The 26,103-nt window shown below is 34.1% G+C and overlaps 1 protein-coding gene across 1 annotated transcript; it reads left to right on the top strand.

Moving 5' to 3' along the window:
• Nucleotides 1-22,841: 22,841 nt before the first annotated feature.
• LOC141683061 (protein ABC transporter 1, mitochondrial-like) lies at nucleotides 22,842-25,691 on the top strand. Its single transcript, XM_074487757.1, has 5 exons — nucleotides 22,842-22,951; nucleotides 23,053-23,159; nucleotides 23,269-23,427; nucleotides 24,045-24,204; nucleotides 25,378-25,691. The coding sequence occupies exons 1-5, from the start codon at nucleotides 22,942-22,944 to the stop codon at nucleotides 25,464-25,466; spliced, it is 525 nt and encodes a 174-aa protein (XP_074343858.1). The 5' UTR covers nucleotides 22,842-22,941; the 3' UTR covers nucleotides 25,467-25,691.
• Nucleotides 25,692-26,103: the final 412 nt, after the last annotated feature.

The following is a 26,103-nucleotide window of genomic DNA, read 5'->3' on the forward strand; positions in this document are numbered from 1 at the left end:
TCTTCTTCCTGTTCTTCTTCATCCTCAGCTTTGTCAGGCTTCTTAGCTAGGACTAAGGCTGTTGATGTTAGATTTAGAAGCTTAGGACAAGAATGTAAAAGTTCTGATGTAATTTCAATTTCATCAATGTATTATTTTGATATATTAATGGAATTTGTTTTAAGTCTTCTGATCTTGTCTCTGAGAAATTTTGATACGCATTGATAAATCCTGATAAATATTCTGATAAATTGTGTCTGATTTTAAGTTCTGAAAATGTTTTATCAGTACTTACTTAACTGATTGATTTTACTCATTCTCACACACAGTTTTTTTTCTCGGAATATTAATATTGCAGAGTAAAATATTTGAATTAGTGGGAACAGTTTCAATTTTAAATTAAAACTGATTCACCTTGATTAATGGAATCTAGGTAAGTGAAACGGTTTGTTTTTCCTTGAAAAACTGCAAGTGGGTGGTAATTATTCCTTATTTACCGTGCCCATTACTTTTTGCTTTCTCTATGAAAAACAGGTGTCAAGGTATTTACCACTACTTTTAAATGCATGTCTGCCATGTGTCCTCAACGGTTACTTTTTGTGTATAAGTAAAAGAGAGCAAAGATTGTCAAATCTTTTATTTACCATTATATTTTATCTCTCTCTTTACTTTTAAACTCTCTCATCTCCTGACGATTTTCTTTTCAGAGGCATTTTCTCAAACACATTACAGGTTACCGTTTTCTTATCAACACATAATGGCACCCAAGGACATTCTCTTTGATGGCGCAAAGTTTGTTCCTAATAACTTCTCTGCGATTCTACACACTACAGAGGCACCCTCTGAATTTCATTTTATTCAAGACTTTCTCACAAGTTCTGATATTGGGTTTGCTCTAACTGAGCCTACATCAATTTCTGGGGTTCAAGTACTGGAGTTTTGGAGGAGTGGAGTATATGACAATGGTGGTGCTCACGGGTCCCCAAGTTTAATATTTTCATCAGGGGAAAATGAGTATGTTGTGACTCTTTCTACGGTTAGACAGGCATTACAGCTTCCTGAGGACTGTGTTTATTCTACTGTTGATGACTCAGTTCTTCAAAATATGATGGTTAGTCTGGGATATGAAGGAACATTGACCAAGCTTGGACAGTTGAAGAGATCCTTCATACGAAGGGAATGGAGTTTCTTCTTTGATTGCATTACCAAAGCTTTCGCCAACAAATGTACAAATTTTGATGCAATTCCCATATTCAGCCAACAAATCGGGTATGCACTTCTAAATCACACTGATTTTGATTATGCACGTGCAGTTTTGGGTTCTATTGGGGATAGAATGACAGAAGATCGCAATACTGTATATTTTGCAAGATTTTGTCAGCTTATTTATAATTTTTGTTGTAATTCCCCCAAAAATTTTGGTGATCTCATTCCATCTTTCAGAATAGCTAAGAGAGCTTTTACTGATTTATTATCTTCTGATAATAAAAAGGCTGTGTTAAGACCCCTCTTAATACCTTTATCTGTCAAACAAGCCTTAATCACCTATGATCCTGTTAAGTATACTGCACTTTATCCTGATGTTCAAACATCAGAACCTGGTTCATCAGCACCTACCATCTCTACTCAGCCACCTCAAACCTCTCAACCATCTCTCAGAACATATCTCAAGTCCTAAATGAAACCTACATCTTCCAAGCCAAAGAGAACAAAGACTGTTTCTCACACACCTCAGAAGAAGAGGAGGATCACCTTGAGAGATGACTCAGATTCTGAGGAACCGATTCTTTCTTCAGAACCTGTGGTAACTGCAGCTGAGAAAAAGATTTCTCAGAAGGATTCTGAACTTGGAGGATCTAAGCTTCTCAAGAGGCTTAGAAAAATGACAATTCCTGACACTTCCAAGGACTCTAAATTACCAAGGACATACAAGAAACAGAGGGCAAAAAGGCCAGTTTCAGATGATGATGAGGAAGCAGCTAAGGAAGGGGATCAGGAATCTCTGATCTCACAAGAAAAAGAATTTGCTCCAGTTACTTCTTCTCCATCCACTCCATCTCAGGAAACTGTATCTGACAAGGCTAATTTCCCATCTGTGTCTCTTGGTCATCAAGGCACAAGTGCTGATAATGCTGATCAACACTTAGTTGTGCCTGGAGTAATTTTCTTAGAAGATCCAACAGCAACAAATCTTTTGCCAACAACTGTTACTGATGCTATTAAAACTCCGGAATTATCTAAGTCACCTTCTCTGCATCTAGACACTGATGATCAGACTTTAGGTGAGCATCAGGATTTGGCTGTTGATCAGAACTTAGCATCAGATCAGCAATTAGAGGATGCTGACGCCTCCATTGCTACTCACACTGCTATTATATCAGATGATGCTGATTCTATAAGTTCTGATGCTGCACATGCTGGAGATACTGGTGATGCTGCTCCAACTGCAAATACTGATGCAGCAGGTCTTTCAGGACACATTCCTCTTTCAAAGTCTGAACTAGTAAAGAAGTATGTTACAGAGGAACCACCAGTGCCTTGGAGTGAAACTCCTGCAGGACAGGAGTGGACTAAGGAATGGAACTCAGTCTCATGTATTCCATCTGCGTTACATCTTACTGAGCACTTTACTAAAGCTGATGAAATGTTAAATTCTGATGATTTCAAAGCTCAGCTTCGTGTCACTGCATTGAGTACTAAAAATCTACAAGGTCTTCATTCAACTACTCATGCCGAAATACACAAGATTCAGGAGAACTTTACCAAACAAGAACAAGTTTGGAAACTTGATAAGAAAAAGTCCTTTCAACCATCTATGGACAGGATTACTTATATTGAGAAGACTCAAGATCGCCAACAAGCACAGATTGATAAAATTCTGCAAAATCAAGCTTCTCAGCAATTACAACTGACAGAAATCCAATCTTCAGTGGAATTGCTTATCTCTCTTCTACTTCCTGCTGATGCCAAAAAGGGGGAGAAAGTGATTAAGTCCAAATGCAAGGATGACAAGATACTGCAAGGAAAGGATGATGAAAAAGATGACCAAGGAAACTCTGGAATGGGTGGAGGTCATAGTCAAAGTAAAAGATTCTCATCAAGAAATGCTGAAACTGCAAGTCACAGGATAAGTTCTGATACTGGGAAGAGATTAAGTTCTGATACTGATAAAAGAATAAATTCTGATGAACTTCTAGATCTTGATGAAGAAATGTCAAGACAGTTATTTCTTCAAGAAAATCCAGGAATGGACTTGGAAAGTTTAAAGGAAGAAGAAGCTAGACTTAAATCAGAGAAAGTCACATCTAAATTCGAAGCTTCTGGTAAAAAGTCACTTCCAAAACTGAAAGGTATTGTGATTAAAGAAAAGGCACAAACTGAAGCAACATTTGCTAAATCACAACCAAAGATAGATCCAAGATCCAAGGGTAAATAAAAGGTTGGTGAACCTGTTAAAGTCTATGTACCTCCTGAAGATGAAGAAATTACTGATGACAAAGATAATCTTGCTCTGACTTCAAGAAAATTTTTTAAAACAACCTCTGACACAGCTCAAGTTGTTCAGAGTCAAGAAATTAAAAGTTCTGATATTCAAAAGAAGCAAGTAACCTCTGACACAGCTCAAGTTAACTTGATATCAGAAGGAAGATCAAAAACACTCCTACCAGGATTCACTAAAGCAAAACAAACTCAACCTTTGAAGACTACTGCAAGTCATTTTGAAGTTAGAGTAGTTACTGGAAAGGAAGCAAGAGATAAAACTGGATTGGGAAGTGCTGATGAAAGAAGAGTACATAACACTACCAATGATCCAACTTCCTTGTGTGAACCAGGAATTGGAGCAACTCCTGAAAGATTGAATCAATTGGAATCTGTACAAATGGTTTACCATACCTACTTGAAGGAACACATCTTGTTGTATTTCATGAAAGATGGTAGGGTTTATCATATAAGACAAAATGCCATTCCATTGAAGTATTTTGAAGAATTGGAGCATGTATTATTCTTACTTCAAGTGGATGACAGATTGACAGGGACTGCTGCAAATTATTTGAAAGAACAGATTCAGAGACAGAAAAGACTTTATTCTGTTAAGTCTGACAACATATATGTTCCAAAGTACAGAAATCACAATGGTGATATTGTTGATATGAAGCCTAATACTGCACAGATCAGAACATATCTTGGTATTAAGGGGCTTGAATTCAATCTAGAGTCTAACAAAGCTTATGTCATAAGACTAGATCGGGAGTTGAGAAGAGCAAAGATTAATGATCTCAGAGCTGCAATATTTCAAACTGGTGAAGATACTGCAGAGCTTAAAGATGTCAAACGGAGAATGATTGATGAACTCAGATATGCTGAGAAATGTTTGTTGAAGAATTATCTCAGAACAACTCCTGACATCAGAGAGATCAGAAAATGATGAAGCCAAGTCAAAGATCTACAACTACTTAAAATCTGATGTGTATACAGACTAAAGTTGTTATCAGAAGTTGAATTGGTAAAAGCTTTAAGGACTGTAAGTTGTAGTTATCTTGTCTATTTCTCATGCATTTGTACTTAATGTTTTTGACATCATCAAATATCTGTTAAACTTGTATATTTTGCTAATTTACAAGTTGGGGGAGATTGTTAGATATATTTGATAATGTCATGGCTAATATGTTTTATGTTTAGATTTCAGATCTTATTTGAACAGAACAAATCAGTACTTAACTGATCAGTACTTATACTGGACGTCAGAACTTAAGGGATATCAGTACTTATGTTATCAGGAGATAAGCATCAGGAGATAGATATCAGAACTTAAGTGCTGAAGGACGATCAGATAAGGACAGTAGCTGATTAAAGTTAAGAAGATCAAGATAAACATAAGAAGAGATATGCATGAAGAAGGAATTCCGTAAAGAATGGAATACTTGGAAGGAAAGATATCTGATTGATATATATTAGGAAGCAGAATTATATTCCATATCAATTAGCGATTATCTTGTAACTGTGTAATATATAAACACAGACATAGGGTTTACACTATAAGTGTTATCATTATTGAGAATATTATTTACTGTAACCCTAGCAGCTCTCGTGATATTTTGTTCATCACTGAGAGATAACAGTTCCAGATTGTAACAGAGTTTATTGTTTCAATAAAGTTTGTTTTCTGTTATATAAGTTCTTGAAGTTTGATTTGATTGTAATAAACACTGTATTCACCCCCTCTACAGTGAAAGTGTGACCTAACACAGCTGCTTACAAGAGAACTTACAGAATTATAAAGAGATTCTTAACAGATACAACTTCTTCTATCTCTCTGAAAATAATGCTTACTCAGTTAATTTGTTCTACTTGCTACACTTGGTTTATATACTACCAAGTTACATGATAAAAAGACAAACAAATAAAGCAAAAATTGTTTTTAGTCTAATTTCATGCTACTTCATTACTTTATCCAGCATCTTTGAAAATCTTCATAATTGCATGAAAATGGTAATGCTTCTTTGTTCTCTAAATCCTGCAATTAGGTTGTCACATTCCATTTGCAAACACCCGACGCATGTGACTGTGTTGTCATTGTCAACTGCTCTTTTGAATTATAATCAACCGTCGGGACTATGTTGGTCATCCGTCGGGAGCCTTGTTGATTATCCGTCGAGAGTCTTTGTAGATCATCCGTCAGGAGTCTTTCTGCCACTTGACTCTATTTCACTTGTACAGAATTACAAGACATCTTATATTGACAATTAGCCAACCTATTCTGCATATCAATCTAGTAGTCAACATAACTCAAAGAATCCTATAGAATCTACTCAACTAAAACATTGTTGTTTGCAGAAATGTGCTACAATATTTATTATTACATAAGCTACACTCCCGATGGATGTTCATATAACGACTCGTATATTTTATTATTTAATTATTTAAATGTATAATTACTGAGTAATTAAATAAATAAAATATGTATGGGTTCTGTTAGTTCGATATTATCTTGTTATTAATTATGTGAGATCGTTGGTGATTAAGGATTATTTGTATGATTGTTTGTTGAATTGTATTGCTTCGTTGTTACTTGTAAAAGTGGTTTTAAGGCAGATTTATTTTCATAAATACTCGGATTATTTCAAAAATTGTTTTTATGGTTTTATAATTAAAATAATTATATTTGGGATTTTATAAAATTTAGAAATCAATATTTCATAAATTATTTTGCCCTGTATGATTTTCTGATTGTATTTATTTGTAAAATCAGTACTTAATTCCAGAATCTTTCAAAAAATTATGAAACACATATTTATTGAAGTTTGGAATATTCCGAGAAGTTTAAAATTATTTTGGAAATTTTTGGGATTAATTTCACCCGCGCATTGATTCTTTTAATTGATAAAAGTGGGTATAAAGTGCATTTTAGAAATTATTTAAAATTTTGAAAATTACGTTTTTAATTACTTCGGGATATTTCTAATATTTTACGACTATTTTCATGATTTTCTGAATTTGTTTAAGTGTAGCTCGGTTCGTTAATTATGAAATGCGGGTACTAGTTGCGTTTCAAAATTATTTTAAAAATTATGAAAATTTTATTTTATTAGTTTCGGGATATTTTGAAAATTTTAAGACTACTTTGATATTATTTCGATTAGAAATGATTCACCGCTATGTACCATTAAATAGATTAAAGCGATGAGGAGATAGGCTTACAATCTGAATATTAATACGTGTCCATGTTTTTGTATACGTGTCAGGCAGTGGGCTGGGAAAAAAATGGGAGAGAAAAGAAACACACACGCTGCACTCACTCACCCCATCCTCTCAATCTCTCTTCTGCTCCCTCTCGATCTTCCCCACGCCCCTCTCTTTCTCTTCCTTCTTTCTCTCCGACGAATCTCTCTTTTCTTACTCTGTTTCTCCTCGATAGTTACTATGCCTGTTTCTCCTTTCCGTTCACATCGCCGATGATTAATCCGGTGACCCTGTCGCCTTGATCTCCGTTCTGTCTATTGGTATATATATACACGCACCCGCGTGTATGTATATGTCAGTTGAGGGTATTGTTTTGTGCGGGCATTTGTGTGTGTGCGGTTGGCCTCATTCTTTCAGAAATTCAAGTGATGTTCTGTGATTCTGATTTAATTTTCTAATTTTAATTCCGATGATTATTTCGGTGATTGTTACGAATTGTATATATATTATTCGGGTTCGAAGTTATGGTGGAATTGCGACAGGAAATCCGTAAGGGTACCTTTGAAATTATACCTCTGTCATCCATGAACTCGTTGAGCTGACGGATGTTGGGCAATGATGAATTATTTCTGAGTCTTACAAATTAAAAATATAAAATTTTGAATAAATAATTTAGTTCGTAAAGTTATTATTCGAGAAGAAAAAGAGTTAATTATTTTAGAAATTGTATTAGCGTTTGGGATATGAAATTGGTCTGGATTGTGGATTATGGGTGTGATTGTTGTGCTTGTTGTGGTTGACGTCGAAGTGTTTCGACGGGTAGTCCGATAAACAAAAGAGACGCTACCCGATTTTCGGAAATGTATCCTGTAAAATATCGAAAATATCAGTCGAATGTATATAACTATATAATTATAAATGAATTATTTTGTAAAATATAATTGACAACCCATTTTCTGAAATAATGAGTATATGTATTTTCCGAAAGTGAATATCAAACTTAGTTTGGAATATGTGGACCCTAACTGATGCCTGTATTACAATAATGTATGTGTTACGAGTCGGGTTTTGTTAATGCACGGGTAGATTGTTAGTGAGGATATGTCAAGCATAATTGGAAGTCTAATTAGGGTATTTCAACTCTGTAGGTTCTAATCGGAAGATCCGAGAATTAGCATTGGACGAAAGATAGTTTGGTGGTCAGTTGAAAAGCTCAGTAAGGTTCCAATCAAAGGACTTAAGTGTTGAGGTCGAATCCAGGGTGATTTAGTGGATAGACAATAAAGCCTGAGTGGCAGAGTCGATCAATAATAGTTGTAAAGCCCTGTAAGGCAAGTACTTCTAAATTTTTCTCAAGATATATTACAAATATTTCTAAATTCTCTTGTTACAAATTGTTAATATTTAAATAGCATTGTTTTATATTGTGAGTACTTGGAATCTTACAGCCTTGAAACCGGATCATATCATTTGAACTTTGATCCGTAAGCCTTATTCTTTGTAAACCATCCTTTATTGATTTTCAGATACCAAACCACACAAATATAATACTACTCCCCAAATATATAACTACCAAACACCAAACACTAAAATAGAATTGTTTGAAAAACACAGAAACTTTTATACCCTAACGATTCTTTATAACATCAAAGAACTAAACCTTGAAAACTCATTATTCGTCTAATACTTGATCCTCTTACAGGCTAAAAACCATTTCTCATATATACCTTGATATACCCTTGTGATGCCCATGAATTGTAATACGCTTTTATTCAAGTGTTTTATCATCATTGATTATGATCCTGTTCTATTGAATTATATTGTTTATCATATGGAATTGTTTTAGAATTGGATAGTTTTCTTTATGTGGACCAGATTCGTGGTCAGACCAGATTCATGGTCGAATTAGGCCAATGTGTGCCATAGATCCAGATTATAGAGCAGAGCTGTGTGCCTTGCTCGGGGTTAGTGCGTGAATGATCAGCAGCCTAACCTTGATTTTAAATTTTAAAATGAACGTCCAATTCTAATGATTATTTAACAAGAAACTTGATTCTTCTGAATCATTTCCATTTGAACATTGTTTAACCTCAGTTATCGTTATTATGACTTGTTGAGCTAGTTAGCTCACTCTTGCGAATCTTTTTATGTATTCTACAGTTAAAAAGGATATGGTTGATAGCAAGGTTCCTCAGTTCAGAGTACGAGCTACGATTCCAGATTGAGTTGGATCGAGCTAACAGGAGCTTATATTGGTAGTGAGATAGTAAGATTGTAAGAATAATTTCATTATCAGTTGTAAGTTAAATTAGTTGGGATTTGGTACGTTATAATAAAAGTTAAGGTTGTGGCTTATTTTCATACTTTAACCTGTTGCGATCCGTGGTTATGTAAAGCAGGGTCATTGCAAATAATATTTCTTATACAGGTTTATATATTGTGTATGTGTTGTGGACCCCAAACTTCTGACCCGGGTTTGGAGGGTGCCACAGATTGGTATCAGAGCTTCTGGGTATAAGTCACTGAAACAAACCTAGATTGTCAGGATTGGGTAGAGGGTTAGGATTAGGAATAGGAAATAGAAAGATAAAATGTTGTGAGGTTGAGTGCGACTGTATAACAAGTTTCCGGCACTATTCGTGTTGCGATTCGAGATTCTTAGCTGGCAACGTGATTTCCAGATAACGGCAATGGTAGATCCTGTTTTCCCAGTATCATCTGATCATTCGGAGCCTTCCGTTTAAGGATTGTCATCTTCTCCCAGATTTCATTTGCACCTTGTTCTTCCATCGATATTAATGGTATTACCTTCTGTTATGACAGTTGCCCCTCTTCAAGTTATTCTACGCTATTCTACCACCTCTTGATATGAGACTACCTATTCAAGAACCTCCATTGCTTATTCATGTTCTATTGTACAATTAACTATGAATGTATCTTTTCAGTTTACTCTACACCATGTTCTATACCTCAGTTTAAAACCTGTCTTATGGAGCAACAGTATTTACGAGGATGGATATGGGAGCTACAATAAATGGTGAGTACCTGAGATATAAATAAAGGTGAGAAGAAGCTTAGAAAAAAGATTGAAGTGCTTCGGAGGATAGCTGTTACCAGGTTAAAATAAGTCATTAGTGACTAGGCCACCCATGACTAGCTTGTGGGATGGATTAGATAAGTTTTGAAAGAGAGTTGGAGAAGATTACGGATCTGGAGCTTTCTTGAAGTTAAATAATAGTTTTTATGATGATGTGATATATTTATAGTAACAATGTGAGATGACATCAAAGGACTTGTTGACTATTGGATAGCCTGTTCTACTTAACGACTGCAAAGTTAATGACGGGAGCATTACCAGTATGGAAGCTTTGATGTGAAGCTACAAATAAGATAACATGAAACGATAACTGAAGTTTTAGCTGATTAAGAAAGGCAAATGGATCCAATAAAAGAGAGAAGGCAGATTGAAGTGAACAGACCTTTATGTGATCGGCTCTTTAATTTGGTACCCTGTTATAGGTGGGAAGGACAACAACCAACTTATATAGTAAGGACAACCAGATAAGCGATTTTCATTTTTTTTTAAACAAGTTTTCGAAAAAGAGATTATCTTAGAAAATTTCCAAAAAGACCTTTTTAAGAAAATAAGTTTTAAACATTGGTTGTCAATTTACTACTTGAGTTTCTTATTTGTTAAAAGACCCGGATTACCTGGAAGGATACTTATTTTAGACTTAGTATTGTTAATTCAGAGAATAAAGTGATCCGCGATTATGAAGAAGTTGATTATTCCTAACAGAAAGGTACAAATATTGTTTGATAAGATTAACAACAGAATCAGCGTACGGAGCAATTACTCATCCAGTTACTAGGACTATTAGAGTTCAAAGAATTCATTAATCTAACAGAAGCCTGAGTATGACAGAAGAGGATTGGGAAGATTTCCAGACTTTTCTAAAAGAAGAATATTATTAACAAAAGGATCGTTATGGCGTATGATTAGTGGTTATTCTAAATTAAAAAGCGAAAACCCGAGGTTATCTGGTAAGAACTTCATTATAATCGAACTGTTAAAATATAATACGTGTAGATGTGACGTTAAAGATGCAAGACTTAGCAGGTAAGAATTTACCATAATGCTTAATTTGTGAAGGCATTTCATCGTACTTTCTAAAGTTGTTATATGAAACAATGGGGATATGATCGAACAAGCTTGAAATATGAATACAAGTGAAATGTGGATGGTGACCAATAGTATCATTCTTTTCTGCAATATTACAGTGTATATCCTCTTTTAGAATCCTAAATCTGTATGAACTTCTTTCCTTGAAAATTCTTTACGGTGATAAGAAAAAGGAGGATGTTTCATTCCTTATAAATTTAATTCTTTCCCTCAAGTTTTCTCTTTGAATGGGACAAGCAGTATTATGGTGAGGCGCTTTGTCAAGAATGACAAAGAGTCGGGTGGGACGCCATCTAATCATGTGCTGTATGCCATACGGTACGAAAGACAGACCATCTTAAGTACTAATATGGTGGTCTCATTCATATTCAAATCATTACTTCTTATTTCTTTTCAACTTCAAGTTTATTGAATTGTGAATCCTTCTAGTTATTTTGTTATACCGTTGTTCTTTGCAAAAGCTTTTTTTCAAACAAAAAATCAACGTATTATGAACCAAGCAGGCAAAGTTCCATCTACCTCTCATGCATAGAAAGAAAACAAGGGCATATGGCGAGGATTGCAAATCACTAGCCCAGTCAGGAATGCACTAAGAGTCAAGGGAATCTACTCTAATGAGAAATACGTCTCCGAGAACGAGAGTTTACGATTTTCCTGTGAAATATGTTATTTAGAATACGGATGTGGTGACGTGAATGATTATTGTGGATACCTTACGCGTTAAAGTATTAAAAGATGTGAGAGCAACTTGATTATTTATCTCTCAAGTATATTTTGTTGATAAGATGAACTACCCTGTTGGATTGATAAGATTATGACTAAAGAACTAGCAAATCAAGAATGTGTAATTGTTAAATAAGTGAGTATCAATAGTGGAACTAAGATTTCTGGCAATAAGTTTGTGAAGAATTGATATCATTTAAGGTAAGAGGATTTGACATTATTCAAAGGAATGGATTAATTATTCAAGCGTGATACCCAGATAGACCGTTGTGATGAAAAGATAGTTCTGAAGATGCCAAATGAGAATATGACGAGGTTTAGAAGATGAAGGAAGGTAAAGAATTTGTTAGCAATGACTTAAGCTAAGAGGTTACGGTGACAAAAAGGTAAGCACTACGATGATTATGGATAGAAGTCAGGAGTACACAGAATATGAAAATTTTATCGTACTTAATGAGTTTCAAGATATGTTTCCAGACGAGTTACCAATATTTTCTCCAGATAGAGAAATTGAGTTCATGATTGCCTTAGCATCTGAAATGAAACAAGTGTCTCAGGCCCCGCGCAGAATGGCGTCAATTAAAATGAAGGAGTTAGCAAAGCAAATGCAAGAGACGTTAGAAGAAGGAGCGATTAGACCTAGTGTACCCTATATGGTGTACCAGTATTATTTGTAATAAGAAAGATGGAAGTATGAGATTATGCGTCGACTAGCGAAAGCTCAACAAGTTTAATATCAAGAGTAAGTATCTGTTATCTCGAACTAATAATTTGTTTTATTAAACAGAAGAAGCAAAGTATTTTCTAAAATTGATTTAAGATTTGGGTGTTACCAATTGAAGATTAAACCTATGGACATATCAAAGATAATTTTCAGAACTAGGTAATGTTGTTATAAAATTCTAGTATTGTCATTTGGATTAACCGATATACTAGTAATATTTAAACTTGATGAACAAAATTGTGAAGGAAGATCCGAATAAGTTGTATTTATGTTACTTAAAGTCCAAGGAGGACAATGCAAGGTATTTAATGATAATTGGGAAGTCGAAGAAAAAAGAAGATGTATGAAAATTTTACAAGATGAAAGTTTTGATGGTAGGAAGCATAAATAGTCAGTGAGGAGGAGACCAAAGGGGATCCAGCAGAAATTAAAGTTACTATGAATAATGAAAGACCAAAAGTACCAGCAAAAGTAAGAAGTTTTATTATGGACCGGTTATTATCGGAAATTTGTTCAAGATTTCTCGAAAGTTGCATAACCTTTGACGAAGCTAACCAGGAAAAGCAAGAAGTTTATATGAAATGAAGAAGGGTGAAGAAAGTTGTGCGGAGTTAAAGGAGGGAATGGTTACAGCACCTGCTTTATCACTTTGAAAGTATCAAGGAGATTTTGTAGTTTATAGTGATACTTCTCATTAGGGAATAAGATGTGTGTTGATGCAGCACAATAAAGTTATTGTATATGCATCCAGACAACCGAAACCTTATGAGCAGAAGTACCCTACTCATAATTTGAAATTAGCAATAATAATAATATTCACTTTGAAAGATTGGGAAACATTACATGTATGAAGGAAGGTGTAAGATCTATACGGACCATAAGAGTTTGAAGTATGTATTCACAAGGAAAAGCAAATGTAGTGGCAAGCGATAAGCAAAAAGGTGAAAATAAACCTAGAGACTGCACCGAAAAGAATTACCTATGGAATTTTAGAAGTTGGAGTTTGAAGTCAGATATATAATCCAAAGGAAACAAGGATGTGTAGCATGACCTTTCAGTCAGAGTTGTTAAGAAAAGATAAAGAGATGTCAAGAAAAGATAATGGATCACGATGTTAACAATTAGTAAGAGGAAATTTGTTAGGTCTCACACACTGTAGAAGGGGGTTGAATACAGTGTTTATAACAATTAAATTGAATATAAGAACACAGAAAATAGATTCTATTTAACACAATAAATTATGTTACAATATGGAACTGTCCTCTCTTAGTGATGAACAAAACTAGCACGAGAGCTGCTAGGGTTACAATGAATAATAACTTCGATTATGATAACACATATAATGTAAACCCTATGTTTGTGTTTATATACTACACAGTTACAAGATAAATTCTAATTGATATGGAATATGATTCTGCTTCCTAAAATATATCAACCAGTTATCTTTTCTTCCAAGTATTCTATTCTTCATAGAATTCCTTCTTCATGCATATCTCTTCTTGCGTTTGTCTTGATCTTCTTTCCTTTCAATCAGCCGCCTTCCTTATCTGAAAGTCTCCTTAAGTCCTGATATTATCTCCTGATAAATATCTCCTAATAACTTAAGTTCTGACAACTTAAGTTCTGACTTCAGTATAAGTACTGATTTCCAGTTAAGTACTGATTTGTCCTGTTAAGTAAGATCGGAAAAACTAAACACAAATCATATTAGTCATGACATTATCAAATATATTTAACAAAATTTATGCACCCAGAAGAACAATCACGATATTCTCAGGTTCTCTTCCAGCACTTGGATGCTACAAGTAAAATAATTGAGAAATGAGATCTTACAGGGAATTCACAATACAAAGTATTTAATTTTTTTAAGAAATGCCAAGATATACGTAAATTTAAAGAAAAATAGTGATGAATAGGTATGAGAAGGAAATTTCAAAATGGATTAAGAAGTGTTAGACATGTCAAAGAATTAAGGCGAAGTATCAAAGGCCTAATGGACAAGGCAGACCAAGGAGTGGTTTTACCAGAAGCGAATCATAAAGTGTACCAGTGATGTTGTTGGAGAAAAGGAATGAAATTATGAGATTGTGTACTTATTATCGGGAGTTTAACAAAATAACGAATAAGAATAAGTGACCCCTATAAAGAATTTCTTACTTACGAGACCTAATTCAAGAAGTATGTTATGTCTCGGGGATTAACTTAAGATCCGACCTGAGAACATATCAGAAATTACGAATAAAATGAGTTATGAGCATTGCAAGCTCTGGTGATATTATGTGAAATAACAAGTATATCAGTTGTCTATAAGGAATTAAGGAACATGTTCTATAAAGAGTACTCGGATAAGCGAATTGTATTTATTGATAACATCTTCAGCTATTCAGAGAGTAAGAGAGTCTATGTGGAATGCCCAAGGATTTTCCCCCAAAGATTAGAAGGAAAGCAGCTATACGTTGAGTTTTCAAGTATGAAATTTTGACCGAGGTTAATAAAAGATTCTGATTAATCCGTTAACAACTACCTAAATAAAGCCGTATGATAACAGATGCCTTGTGCAGGAAAAAGGATGGGATGTAATTAAGACCCCTGAGGAGTTAATAAAAGAATTGGAAAGAGCGGAATATGAAGTTCAAATACCTAAACGTGATAAGAAGTGAATATATGAAATTACTTTTCAGCCTTAATTGATGGAAAAGAGTAAGGGATGTTTAAATGTTTGGATACTAAGTTGAAAATGAGCATCGCCTATCATCCTTAAACAAAGGGTCAAAGTGAGGAAGTGATTCAGGAAATATAAGGTATGTTGAGAGGTTGAATTTTAAGGAAAACTGGGATGATCATTTATCATCAATGTCAGCTTTAGAATGCCACTTTACCAAGCCTTATATGGACGCAAGTGTAGGTCCCCACTTTTATTGAGATAAAGTGGGAGAAAGGAAGTTGTCAAATCCTAAATTAACTCAGCACACCAAGGTCGTAGTGATATTGATTGAAGCATCTCAGAGTAGACAAAGAAGGAAGGCGGATTTATATCAAAAAAGAGTATGAATATAGAAACAGATTCAGTAGTGTTAGTAAAAGTTTCACCTTGAAGGAGATTGGATAAGTCTGAATAGAGGAGACAAGTGAGTCCTAAATTTAGTAAACCATTCGAGGTATTGATAAATATAGATTAAGTTGTTCATGAGTTAATGTTACCGTTATAATAGTATGTACATATAATGTGTTTTGCGTGTCAATGTTAAGGCAAAAAGTATCTGATTTGAATCAAGTGATTGATTGGGAGCCAATGGGCTCTTGTCCAAGTTTGTTCTGTATTTAGTGGTCGATCCAAATTCTTAATCGTTAAAGGCGAATTCTTGGAAATGAATGTATATTTATAGTAAGTACGTTTGAACCCTCGACTAGAAGAGTCTACTTGGGAACTAGAGTCAGATATGCTTGACAAGTATCCTCACTTGCTTAGTTGAATCAGATTCTGAGGACAGAATCTTTTTAAGGGGGGAAGGATATAACGACTCGTATATTTTATTATTTAATTATTTAAATGTATAATTATTGAGTAATTAAATAAATGAAATATGTATGGGTTCTGTTACTTCGATATTATCTTGTTATTAATTATGTGAGATTGTTGGTGATTAAGGATTATTTGTATGATTATTTGTTGAATTGTATTGCTTCGTTGTTACTTGTAAAAGTGGTTTTAAGGCATATTTATTTTCATAAATACTCGGATTATTTCAAAAATTGTTTTTATGGTTTTATAATTACAATAATTATATTTGGGATTTTATAAAATTTAGAAATCAATATTTCATAAATTATTTAACCCTGTATGATTTTCTGATTGTATTTATTTTAAAATCAGTATTTAATTCCAGAATCTTTTAAAAAATTATGAAACACATATTTCTTTAAGTTTGGAATATTCCAGAAGTTTAAAATTATTTTGGAAATTTTTGGGATTAATTTCACGCGCGCGTTGATTCGTTTAATTGATAAAAGCGGGTATAAAGTGTGTTTTAGAAATTATTTTAAAATTTTGAAAATCACATTTTTAATTACTTCGGGATATTTCTAATATTTTACGACTATTTTCATGATTTTCTGAATTTGTTTAAGTGTAGCTCGGTTCGTTAATTGTGAAATGCGGGTACTAGTTGCGTTTCAAAATTACTTTAAAAATTATGAAAATTTTATTTTATTAGTTTCGGGATATTTTGAAAATTTTAAGACTACTTTGATATTATTTCGATTAAAAATGATTCACAGTAATGTACAATTAAATAGATTAAAGCGATATGGAGATAGGCTTGCAATCAGAATATTAATAAGTGTCCATGTTTTTGTATACATGTTAGGCAGTGGGCTGGAAAAAAAATGGGAGAGAAAAGAAACACACACGCTGCACTCACTCACCCCATCCTCTCAATCTCTCTTCTGCTCCCTCTCGATCTTCCCCACGCCCCTCTCTTTCTCTTCCTTTTTTCTCTCCGACGAATCTTTTTTTTCTTGCTCTGTTTCTCCTCGATAGTTACTATGCCTGTTTCTCCTTTCCGTTCACATCGCCGGTGATTAATCCGGTGACCCTGTCTCCTCGATCTCTGTTCTGTCTATTGGTATATATATACACGCACCCGCGTGTATGTATATGTCAGTTGAGGGTATTGTTTTATACGGGCAGTTGTGTCTGTGCGGTTGGTCTCATTCTTCCATAAATTCAAGTGATGTTCTGTGATTCTGATTTAATTTACTGATTTTAATTCCAATGATTATTTCGGTGATTGTTACGAATTGTATATATATTATTCGGGTTCGAAGTTATGGTGGAATTTCGACAGGAAATCCGTAAGGGTACCGTTGAAATTATACCGTCGTCAGCGATGAACTCGTTGAGCTGACGGATGTTGGGCAATGATGAATTATTTCTGAGTCTTACAAATTAAAAATATAAAATTTTGAATAAATAATTTAGTTCGTAAAGTTATTATTCGAGAAGAAAAAGAGTTAATTTTTTTAGAAATTATATTAGCGTTTGGGATATGAAATTGATCTGGATTGTGGATTATGGGTGTGATTTTTGTGCTTGTTGTGGTTGACGTCGAAGTGTATCGACGGGTAGTCCGATAAACAAAAGAGACGCTGCCCGATTTTCGGGAACGAATCCTGTAAAATATCGGAAATATCAGTCGAATGTATATAAATATATAATTATAAATGAATTGTTTTTTAAAATATAATTGACAACCCATTTTTTGAAACAATGAGTATATGTATTTTCTGAAAGTGAATATCACACTGAGTTTGGAATACGTGGACCCTAACTAATGCCTATATTATAATAATGTATATGTTACGAGTCGGGTTTTGTTAACGCACGGGTATATTGTTAGTGAGGATATGTCAAGTATAATCGGAAGTCTAATTAGGGTATTTCAACTCTGTAGGTTCTAGTCGGAAGATCCGAGAATTGGCATTGGACGAAAGATAGTTTGGTGGTGAGTCGAAAAGCTCATTAAGGTTCCAATCAAAGGACTTAAGTGTTGAGGTGGAATCCAGGGTGATTTAGTGGATAGACAATAAAGCCTGAGCGGCAGAGTCGATCAATAATAGTTATAAAGCCCTGTAAGGCAAGTACTTCTAAATTTTTCTCGAGATATATTGCAAATATTTTTAAATTCTCTTGTGACAAATTATTAATATTCAAATAGCACTGTTTTATATTGTGAGTACTTGGAATCATACAGCCTTGAAATCGGATCATATAATTTGAACTTTGATCCGTAAGCCCTATTCTTTGTAAACCATCCTTTATTGATTTTCATATACCAAACCACACAAATATAATACTACTCCCCAAATATATAACTACCAAACACCAAACACTGAAATAGAATTGTTTGAAAAACACAGAAACTTTTATACCCTAACCCATTCTTTATAACATCAAAGAACTAAACCTTGAAATATCATTATTCGTCTAATACCTGATCCTCTTACAGGCTGAAAACCATTTCTCATACATACCCTGATATACCCTTGTGATACTCATGAATTGTATTACGCTTTTATTCAAGTGTTTTATCATCATTGATTATGATCCTGTTGTATTGAATTATATTTTTTATCATACGAAACTATTTTAGAATTGGATAGTTTTCTTTATGTGGACCAGATTCATGGTCAGACCAGATTCGTGATCAAATTAGGCCAATGTGTGCCTTGGATCCAGATTATAGAGCAGAGCTGTGTGCCTTGCTCGGGGTTAGTGCGTGACTGATCAGCAGCCTAACCTTGGTTTTAAAATCTAAAATGAATGTCCAATTCTAATGATTATTTAACAAGAAACTTGATTCTTCTGAATCATTTCCATTTGAACATTATTTAACCTCGGTTATCGTTATTATGACTTGTTGAGCTAGTTAGCTCACTCTTGCGAATCTTTTTATGTATTCTACAGTTAAAAAGGATATGGTTGATAGCAAGGTTCCTCAGTTTAGAGTACGAGCTAGGATTCCAGATTGAGTTGGATCGAGCTAGCAGGAGCTTATATTGGTAGTGAGATAGTAAGATTGTAAGAATAATTTCATTATCAGTTGTAAGTTAAATTAGTTGAGATTTGGTACGTTGTAATAAAAGTTAAGGTTGTGGCTTATTTTCATACTTTAACCTGTTGCGATCCGTGGTTATGTAAAGTAGGGTCATTGCAAATAATATTTCTTATACAGGTTTATATATTGTGTATGTGTTGTGGACCTCAAACTTCTGACCCGGGTTTGGAGGGTGCCACAGTTCAGATGTCATCCGTCGGGACTATAGTAAAACATCTGTCGAGAGCTACAAAAGCACTAAGTTAAATCTACTAAGGTGTTTTGTTCAACTTATCATCAAGTTCACAACATATTCTTACCAATCTCCCTCAATTTATATCTAATGGAATTGTAGCCATAAATTAAGAGAAACTTGATGATAACAAAACACCCTAAATATTCAGATTGAATAATGGTAGATAAAACTAGTAAGTGCTGCAGATTATTTGAAAATTGAACAAAGTAAAGTGTACAAAGAGTTCTCACAATCATTATCAAGGTGCTCCTCTAGCCTGAGCAAATGTTTTCTATTTCCTTGATTGTCTTGATTTCTTCCCAAACTTCCAGTTATTTTCTTCTATTTGATTTTGGAGTTGTCTGTGAAATTCAAATTCTTCAGCATTTGATAGATCCAATTTTGCTTGCATTTCCAATAGAGTCTCATTGCTTGAGATGCTCAATTGGTCATCCAATCTGAAGAATCTTCTAACACCTTTTTCATCCATGAATTCCATCAGCCAGTAAGGCCTCAAGTGCACTGTATTTCCTGTGAAGAGAATGGATAGAGTTTTTGGAAGTGCATTTGAGGCTTTTCTGCTCCTGAGTTCTTCTACTTCTTTAAAACCAATTTCTTGGCAGTCACATTGAATCCAAAATTTTTCTTGAAGGATGAGAAGATCTTTATCAAAACAGAACAACTTTCTTAAAGAATTATGTGAAGGGGCCATATGATCTCTTTCTCACCCTTGTATTTAAACACCAGTCTTTCAGGGAGATTTCTGTGAGCATCAATTCCCCTCACTTCTTCTAATTCATCCATGTAGAGATTGATATCTGAAAATTCCTTGATATCACAGATGTATAGAAGATCTCCCTTGTTGACAGTTGGTTGAGCTTTGGTTAAGGTTTTGGTTCTGAGTTTCACAGGCTTGACCTTCTTGATTGCTCTTGTCTTTGTCTTCTTTAGCTTGTTGAAGATTGGTAAATTAAGTTCAGGAAGAGGCAAACTTTTCCAGTCTATTGGCTCATCCTTGGGAACTATAGGCTCACCATGAAAATTCTTTGTAGGATCCACCTTAAATTCCTCATGCACCACTGAGGGCTTGGATATTTGAGTTGTAGATGTAGAATGGTTGGGAATGTAATCTTCCATTCATCATCACTAAAGTCCAATTTTCTCTTGATTCTTTGTTTGTATCTTGGCTTTTTTGTCTGTTGAGATTCCTTGAGCATTTTTTGATCCTGAGCTTCAGATACCACAAGTTGCTTTTCAGAAATCTTAGTTGCAGTTTTCACAGGTTGGAGTTTGGCTACTATAGCAGCTTGCTTTTTCTTCTGTTTAAGTTTCTTAGCATCTAAAGCAGCTTGCTTCTTTTCTTGCTTGATTCTCTCTTTTTCTTCCTTCTTAGCTTTTGCAAACTGAGGGTGTCCAGCCACCACACAAATTTCTTTCCCATTCTTATAGATCTTAGCAATTCTTCTTTTTAGCACTGAGTCAGTTGGATCTTTGAAGAATTCAATGGACCTTGCTAACAGATTTTTTTCATCTGGCCTTGGAGTCTCAAATATAAGATCCAAGGGATTTTTGTCAGATGACTTTGGATAATTCCTTTTGGGCTTCAAAACCAAGTTAGCTTTTGGAGACTTTATGCATGAAGGTTGGCTCTTTTCCAAATTACCTAGACTCATTTCATTCACAGAAATTTGCTTTACTTGAGAGAAGTGATGAAAGATCTTGTTAGGTTTCTCAATTGGACCAAGTTTCTTTATGATGTCTTCATCAATCTTTCTCCATTTTTCATCCAATTCCTTCTCAACTGCTGCAACATCAAGCTTCTTGAAATTTGTCTTTGAATCCAACTTAGCAGCTGCTATCTGGATCAAATCAATGATGTCCAAGACTGGTGGCTAAGGAAAAGTAATTTCTGGAACAATTACTTGACTAACTTGTATGTTTATCACATTTCCCCCCTCACTGATTGGCTCTCCTTGACTAACTGGGACAAATGAATCTTTCTCCCCCTTTTTATTAGCATCAAGTTGAGTGGAGGTAGAAGTTTGTGCAGCCACTAACTTTTAAAGCAACTAAGTTTGCTGGGCTTGATGTAACTGAATTGCAGTGATAGAAGCTTCCATGGTTTTGAGTCTTGTATCAAAGGAGTCCACCTTGATGGCAAGATTAGAGTTTTTCCTTAGTTGTTTGTTGATGTCAAGCAGGGTTGTGTTAGGAAATTCAGCATCCATTCTCTCAGAAACACCTTCTTGACTTGATCAATCTCTATTTTAATTGCAGTGACATCCAGATTGTGTTGAAGAGACTGAATTTGGTACAGTTCAAGAGAATTGAGATGTGCTTGAAGTAGCTTCTTGGTGTTGGCATTGGTTGTAGCTTGAAGAGCTGTCTGAGTTTGTTGAATGATATGAAAGAGAGTAGTCTTGAAGTGTTGCTCATCACACTACGCCATAGATGGCCTATCGCAATGGTTTGATCACGAGTGTTACAATATTATGTTAGCTTAGCTATACCCATCTTAGCCTAACGCAACCTAGTAAATTTGATGTTACCATAGCCTCTAGAACATGTTACTATAGCTACAAAGTGTTACATACAGTAACATGTGGAAACTTATGTTACAATAGGGTATTAATGGATAAAAAATAACATTTTATAGATAATTATATATGTATATGTATATAATTATTTAACTTCAAAATTAATGAAGTTTGATAATATAATAAAGATGTATTATTAAAATATAACTTCTATGGAATAATTGAATAATTCTATATTTATTTTAATTACTAAAGTACTTATAAGTTTTATATTATTATTTAAACAATTTTTAAAACAAAAATATTACAAATTATCATGATATGTTATTTTAAAATTAGCTAAACTAAATATTTTATTTAATTCTATAAACTGTAATAAGTCATTGATATTTTTTAATTAAAAAACATTTGAATACTATTCATGCTTAAATTTTTTATTAGAAACTAAAAATAAAATGAAATTAGCAATTTTTAGTTGGGTTCGTGCGGGCTAAAAGAGGCTTTCAAATTTTGGCAAATGCGGGTTAAAAATTCAGGAAAATCAATCTCTGAAAACATCTCTCTCCCTACCTTCTCTAAATCTCTTTGTCTTGGTTGTTCTCTCTCGCAGCTCTTACCCCCTCTCTTAGCTCTCTTTCAATTAAACGGTAAATTAAAGCAAAAATTTTGATTAAGAGCTAAAATTTTACAGATCTATGAATATGAATACTGCTTGAATCGATTCGAGTTTAAAACAGAACTAGGGTTTTTATGTTTGAATAGGATTCCAGTACTAATTTTGTTTTTTCTCTTCGTTCAGGTGCTAAATTGGGATCGAATTAGATTTGGGCTTCTACTTTAAGGTACTACTTTTCTTCCGGTATTTGACGGTTTTTCTGTCGGAGGTAAAATCAGGTGGGGTTTGAGTGACCAGGTGGAGAAAGCGGTTATGAACCCGGTTTGTTTAAATGGGTCTTCTTCTACGATGTCATTTTGAGAGGGTGGGATTGTAGGGAGATAGGAGGTTACAAGATTGAGAGGGTAGTCTTGGGCGCGGAGATGGAAGAGATGGTGGGATTGAGATTGGCATTCTTCAACCTCAGGTTAGATAAGTTTTGTGGTAAATTTTTGTTTGGGTTTAACAAAGTGTTTTTAACCTTTTCTACATGTATTTATTAGTTTTCATGTATAGTTGTCTGAAGATAAAAACTTATCGATTATCTTACTATCAGTAGAATTAAATATCCAGAAAGCTTTGCCCCTTGTTTGGTTTTGGCTATGGAAGAGCAGAAAGTGAAGAAATAATGATAAAAGGTACTTAATTAGGTACTTATCTCCTTGTTTTGTTTCAAATGTAAGTTATTCCAGTTATCATCTATTTTAATCGTACAGAGTACTATTAATTTCGAGTTTAGGAGTAGAGGAAGAAATGTTTTTAAAAGAAGCTGAATTGGGGCCTGAATGGTCGTCTAAATTGACAAGCTTTGATTATGAACCATTAGCTGCTGCAAGTATAGGACAGGTGATGTAGAGTTTTCACATTATTTCATTTTTTCTTTTATTTCAATTAACATTGCTGCCAAGTATTAATATATTTTGTTCTTTTTATTTGTAATTACAATATGTTTTAGGTACATCATGCTGTCACGAAGGATGGCTTGGACGTTGCTATGAAAATCCAGTATCCTGGCGTTGCGGATAACATTGATAGTGACATCGATAATGTGAAACTGATTTTAGATTACACAAATCTGCTTCCAGAACAAATGTACATTGACAGTGCTATAAAAGTAAGTGATGTGTACATTATAATATGTTTTATGATCAATCTTGTTATAGTCAGCCGTGTCATCTTTTTTCTCCTTATATATAACAAATCCTTTCAATTTTACGTGTATATACAAGTCCTAATTACCTTCCTTGTGTCTTCATTTTGACCTTCACAATAACAACTGCAAATTTAGTTGGTCTTTTTGAATCTAGATTCTGAAATAGGCCCGACAAATCCTGTTTTTATATAAAACTGCGAGTTGATCTCAGATAGTCCCCTGTCTTATTCATCAAGATAGGTTAATCTCATTGTGGCTTGAGTAGAAATATGTTTGTAATCTATTCAAGGAAAAGCAGGAGTATAACTCTGAGAAAGAATCCAATGTTTTACCATATCGTGTATTCGTTTTGCACTTCAAATAAACATATTCAGTATTCCATTTGCAGTTCGATTATACATGTTTTGTATTCTTTTATTACATCAATTATATTTTAAAAAAAAAACTTTTCAGGTTTAACAAGATCTTAATTTCATTGCCTGGACATTTCCGACTCCTGTATGGAATTATCCATCGTTTCACTGGTATTGGTTGTATTAGTGCCTTTTTTATAGTACTATGCTAAAATATCTGTGCAGGTGGCTAAAGAAGAATTATCTCGTGAATGTGACTATGAATTGGAGGCGAATAACCAGAAAAGATTTCATGAATTGTTATCTAATACAGAAGGTTGTTATGTTCCCATGGTGATAGATGGTATACGGAGTAAAAGGATTCTAACTACCGAACTTGTTTCTGGTAAATCACTTTTCCTTCGCCATTAATTCTTGGGCCAGTATTAGTACATCTATTTTGATAAATTTTAATGTGCAAGATGGATCTTTACATAGCTTCCACGTTTAAGACCTAGCATGTTGTACATTTTGATGGTGAAGGAGTTGTATATATATTTAACCTGTCGATTACTTAGTGATAGTCACATGTGGTCCAGTTATTTAAATACGTTTACTTTCTGGAGAGTCATTGTCATTTCTCTTTGTGATCATGTCTAATTACTTCTTGCTAATTTATTTGTAATTACTTTAATTTACACACATTAATATATTGTATGTTTATTCCAGATTGATGATTTTAACCTAAACTCTCCTCTTCGTTTCCTCTGGACCTTCCTGTCAATTGGTTAATCAACGAAATTAGTTGTAAATAGAACATATGTTAAAGCTATAGTAGTATTTTTATGTGTGTTGTAGGATGTCACCACACTAACTGATTGAACACTACTACTCGAGACATTTTGTATCATACTCTCATTTTCCCTTGTCTTTTTTGTATCAATTTTTGTACTGGGTTGTACAGGCTTTATTACGAGTTCATTCTAGAGGGTAAGGAACACCCAATAAATTGTAGGAAACTAGCAACTGAGAAGAAAAATTGGTTTCTAACTTCTGACAATCACGTAAGGGGTGAATCCTCAAATGTGCAAATTTTGCTGGACTATAATCAACTTCTAAAACAATATGGTGGGTTTATTCTTAATGTTTTTTTGATAATTAAACACTCTTCCCTCTTATTCCGTAAAGGAAGCGAAGGAGATACCACTAAACCTTAATGTGAGTGAGTGGCAAAAGGGGGCAGGGGTGTTGTAATGAATCTATAGTTCTTCAAATTTGTTATTAATTTCACCAACTTCTAACCAAATATGGTCAAATTTGTTATTAATTTCACCAACTTCTAACTAAAGACAATAAAGTCATATACAAATACATATATACAAATACATATAGTAACTTGAACTCGAATATTTTTACCAACTCAGCAATTTATTTTTCATTTTATTAACCTCCAATAACCTTGAAGTCTAAACGCAGACAGATATCTGGAGTGTTGGTGTCATTTTGTGAAAGTTAATTAATACTATGATTATTCCTGGAAGTTAATATATATTTACTAATTGGATTATGTGAATTGTAGGGAACGTGTGTTGGTGGATGGCCCTCGTGCTGGGAAACACATCCAAGCAGGTGTCAAGAAAGTTTATTATCACTTCACCAGCCAAATGAGTTGATATCTGAACATATGTCGTTGGAGTGAATATTAGCTAAGTTTTGTGAGTCAATTGTTCCATGTTCTCTATTAGTAGGGAGTGGGCTTCTGAAGGGTAGGGTCAAGTTTTGGATGTAAATTAGTTGGTTTAATTAGTTCATTTTGTTGTGATTTCCTTATATTGTAGACTTATGATGGTTGTAGTTGGTAGATTTTGAAGTTTTGAATGTAATAGTATTTGATGGGGGTTTGTAAAACTTGATTTGAAGTTTGGTTTGGATTGTTTATTTTATTGACTTGTATGAAATACAGGTTTTATGGTATGTTCAATTTATAAACCAATCCTATCAATTTTTTTAAAAAAAAACTGTTACATTAGGTACTTAAATTGGGGCCGCCTGTGGGACCCACCCATGGGGCCCCATTTTTTTAACAAATTCTAAATGCAAAGGTAACATACATAGTGTGATACTATAGACACAGTTTGATGTTACATTTGACTGCTATTGTAACACAAATGTCAATGTTACACCAGGCCAAAAAGGATGTTACTTTAGGGGCCAAAGGTAACTCGAAAAAAAGCAACTTAATTTTTATGTTACCTTAGGCCTTTTTCTGGCTGTGGTAACACTTTTTTGGGCCTGTTGTAACATT

The sequence above is a fragment of the Apium graveolens genome, chromosome 9 (assembly GCF_009905375.1).
Source record: "Apium graveolens cultivar Ventura chromosome 9, ASM990537v1, whole genome shotgun sequence".
In the NCBI taxonomy this organism is placed as follows: domain Eukaryota; kingdom Viridiplantae; phylum Streptophyta; class Magnoliopsida; order Apiales; family Apiaceae; genus Apium; species Apium graveolens.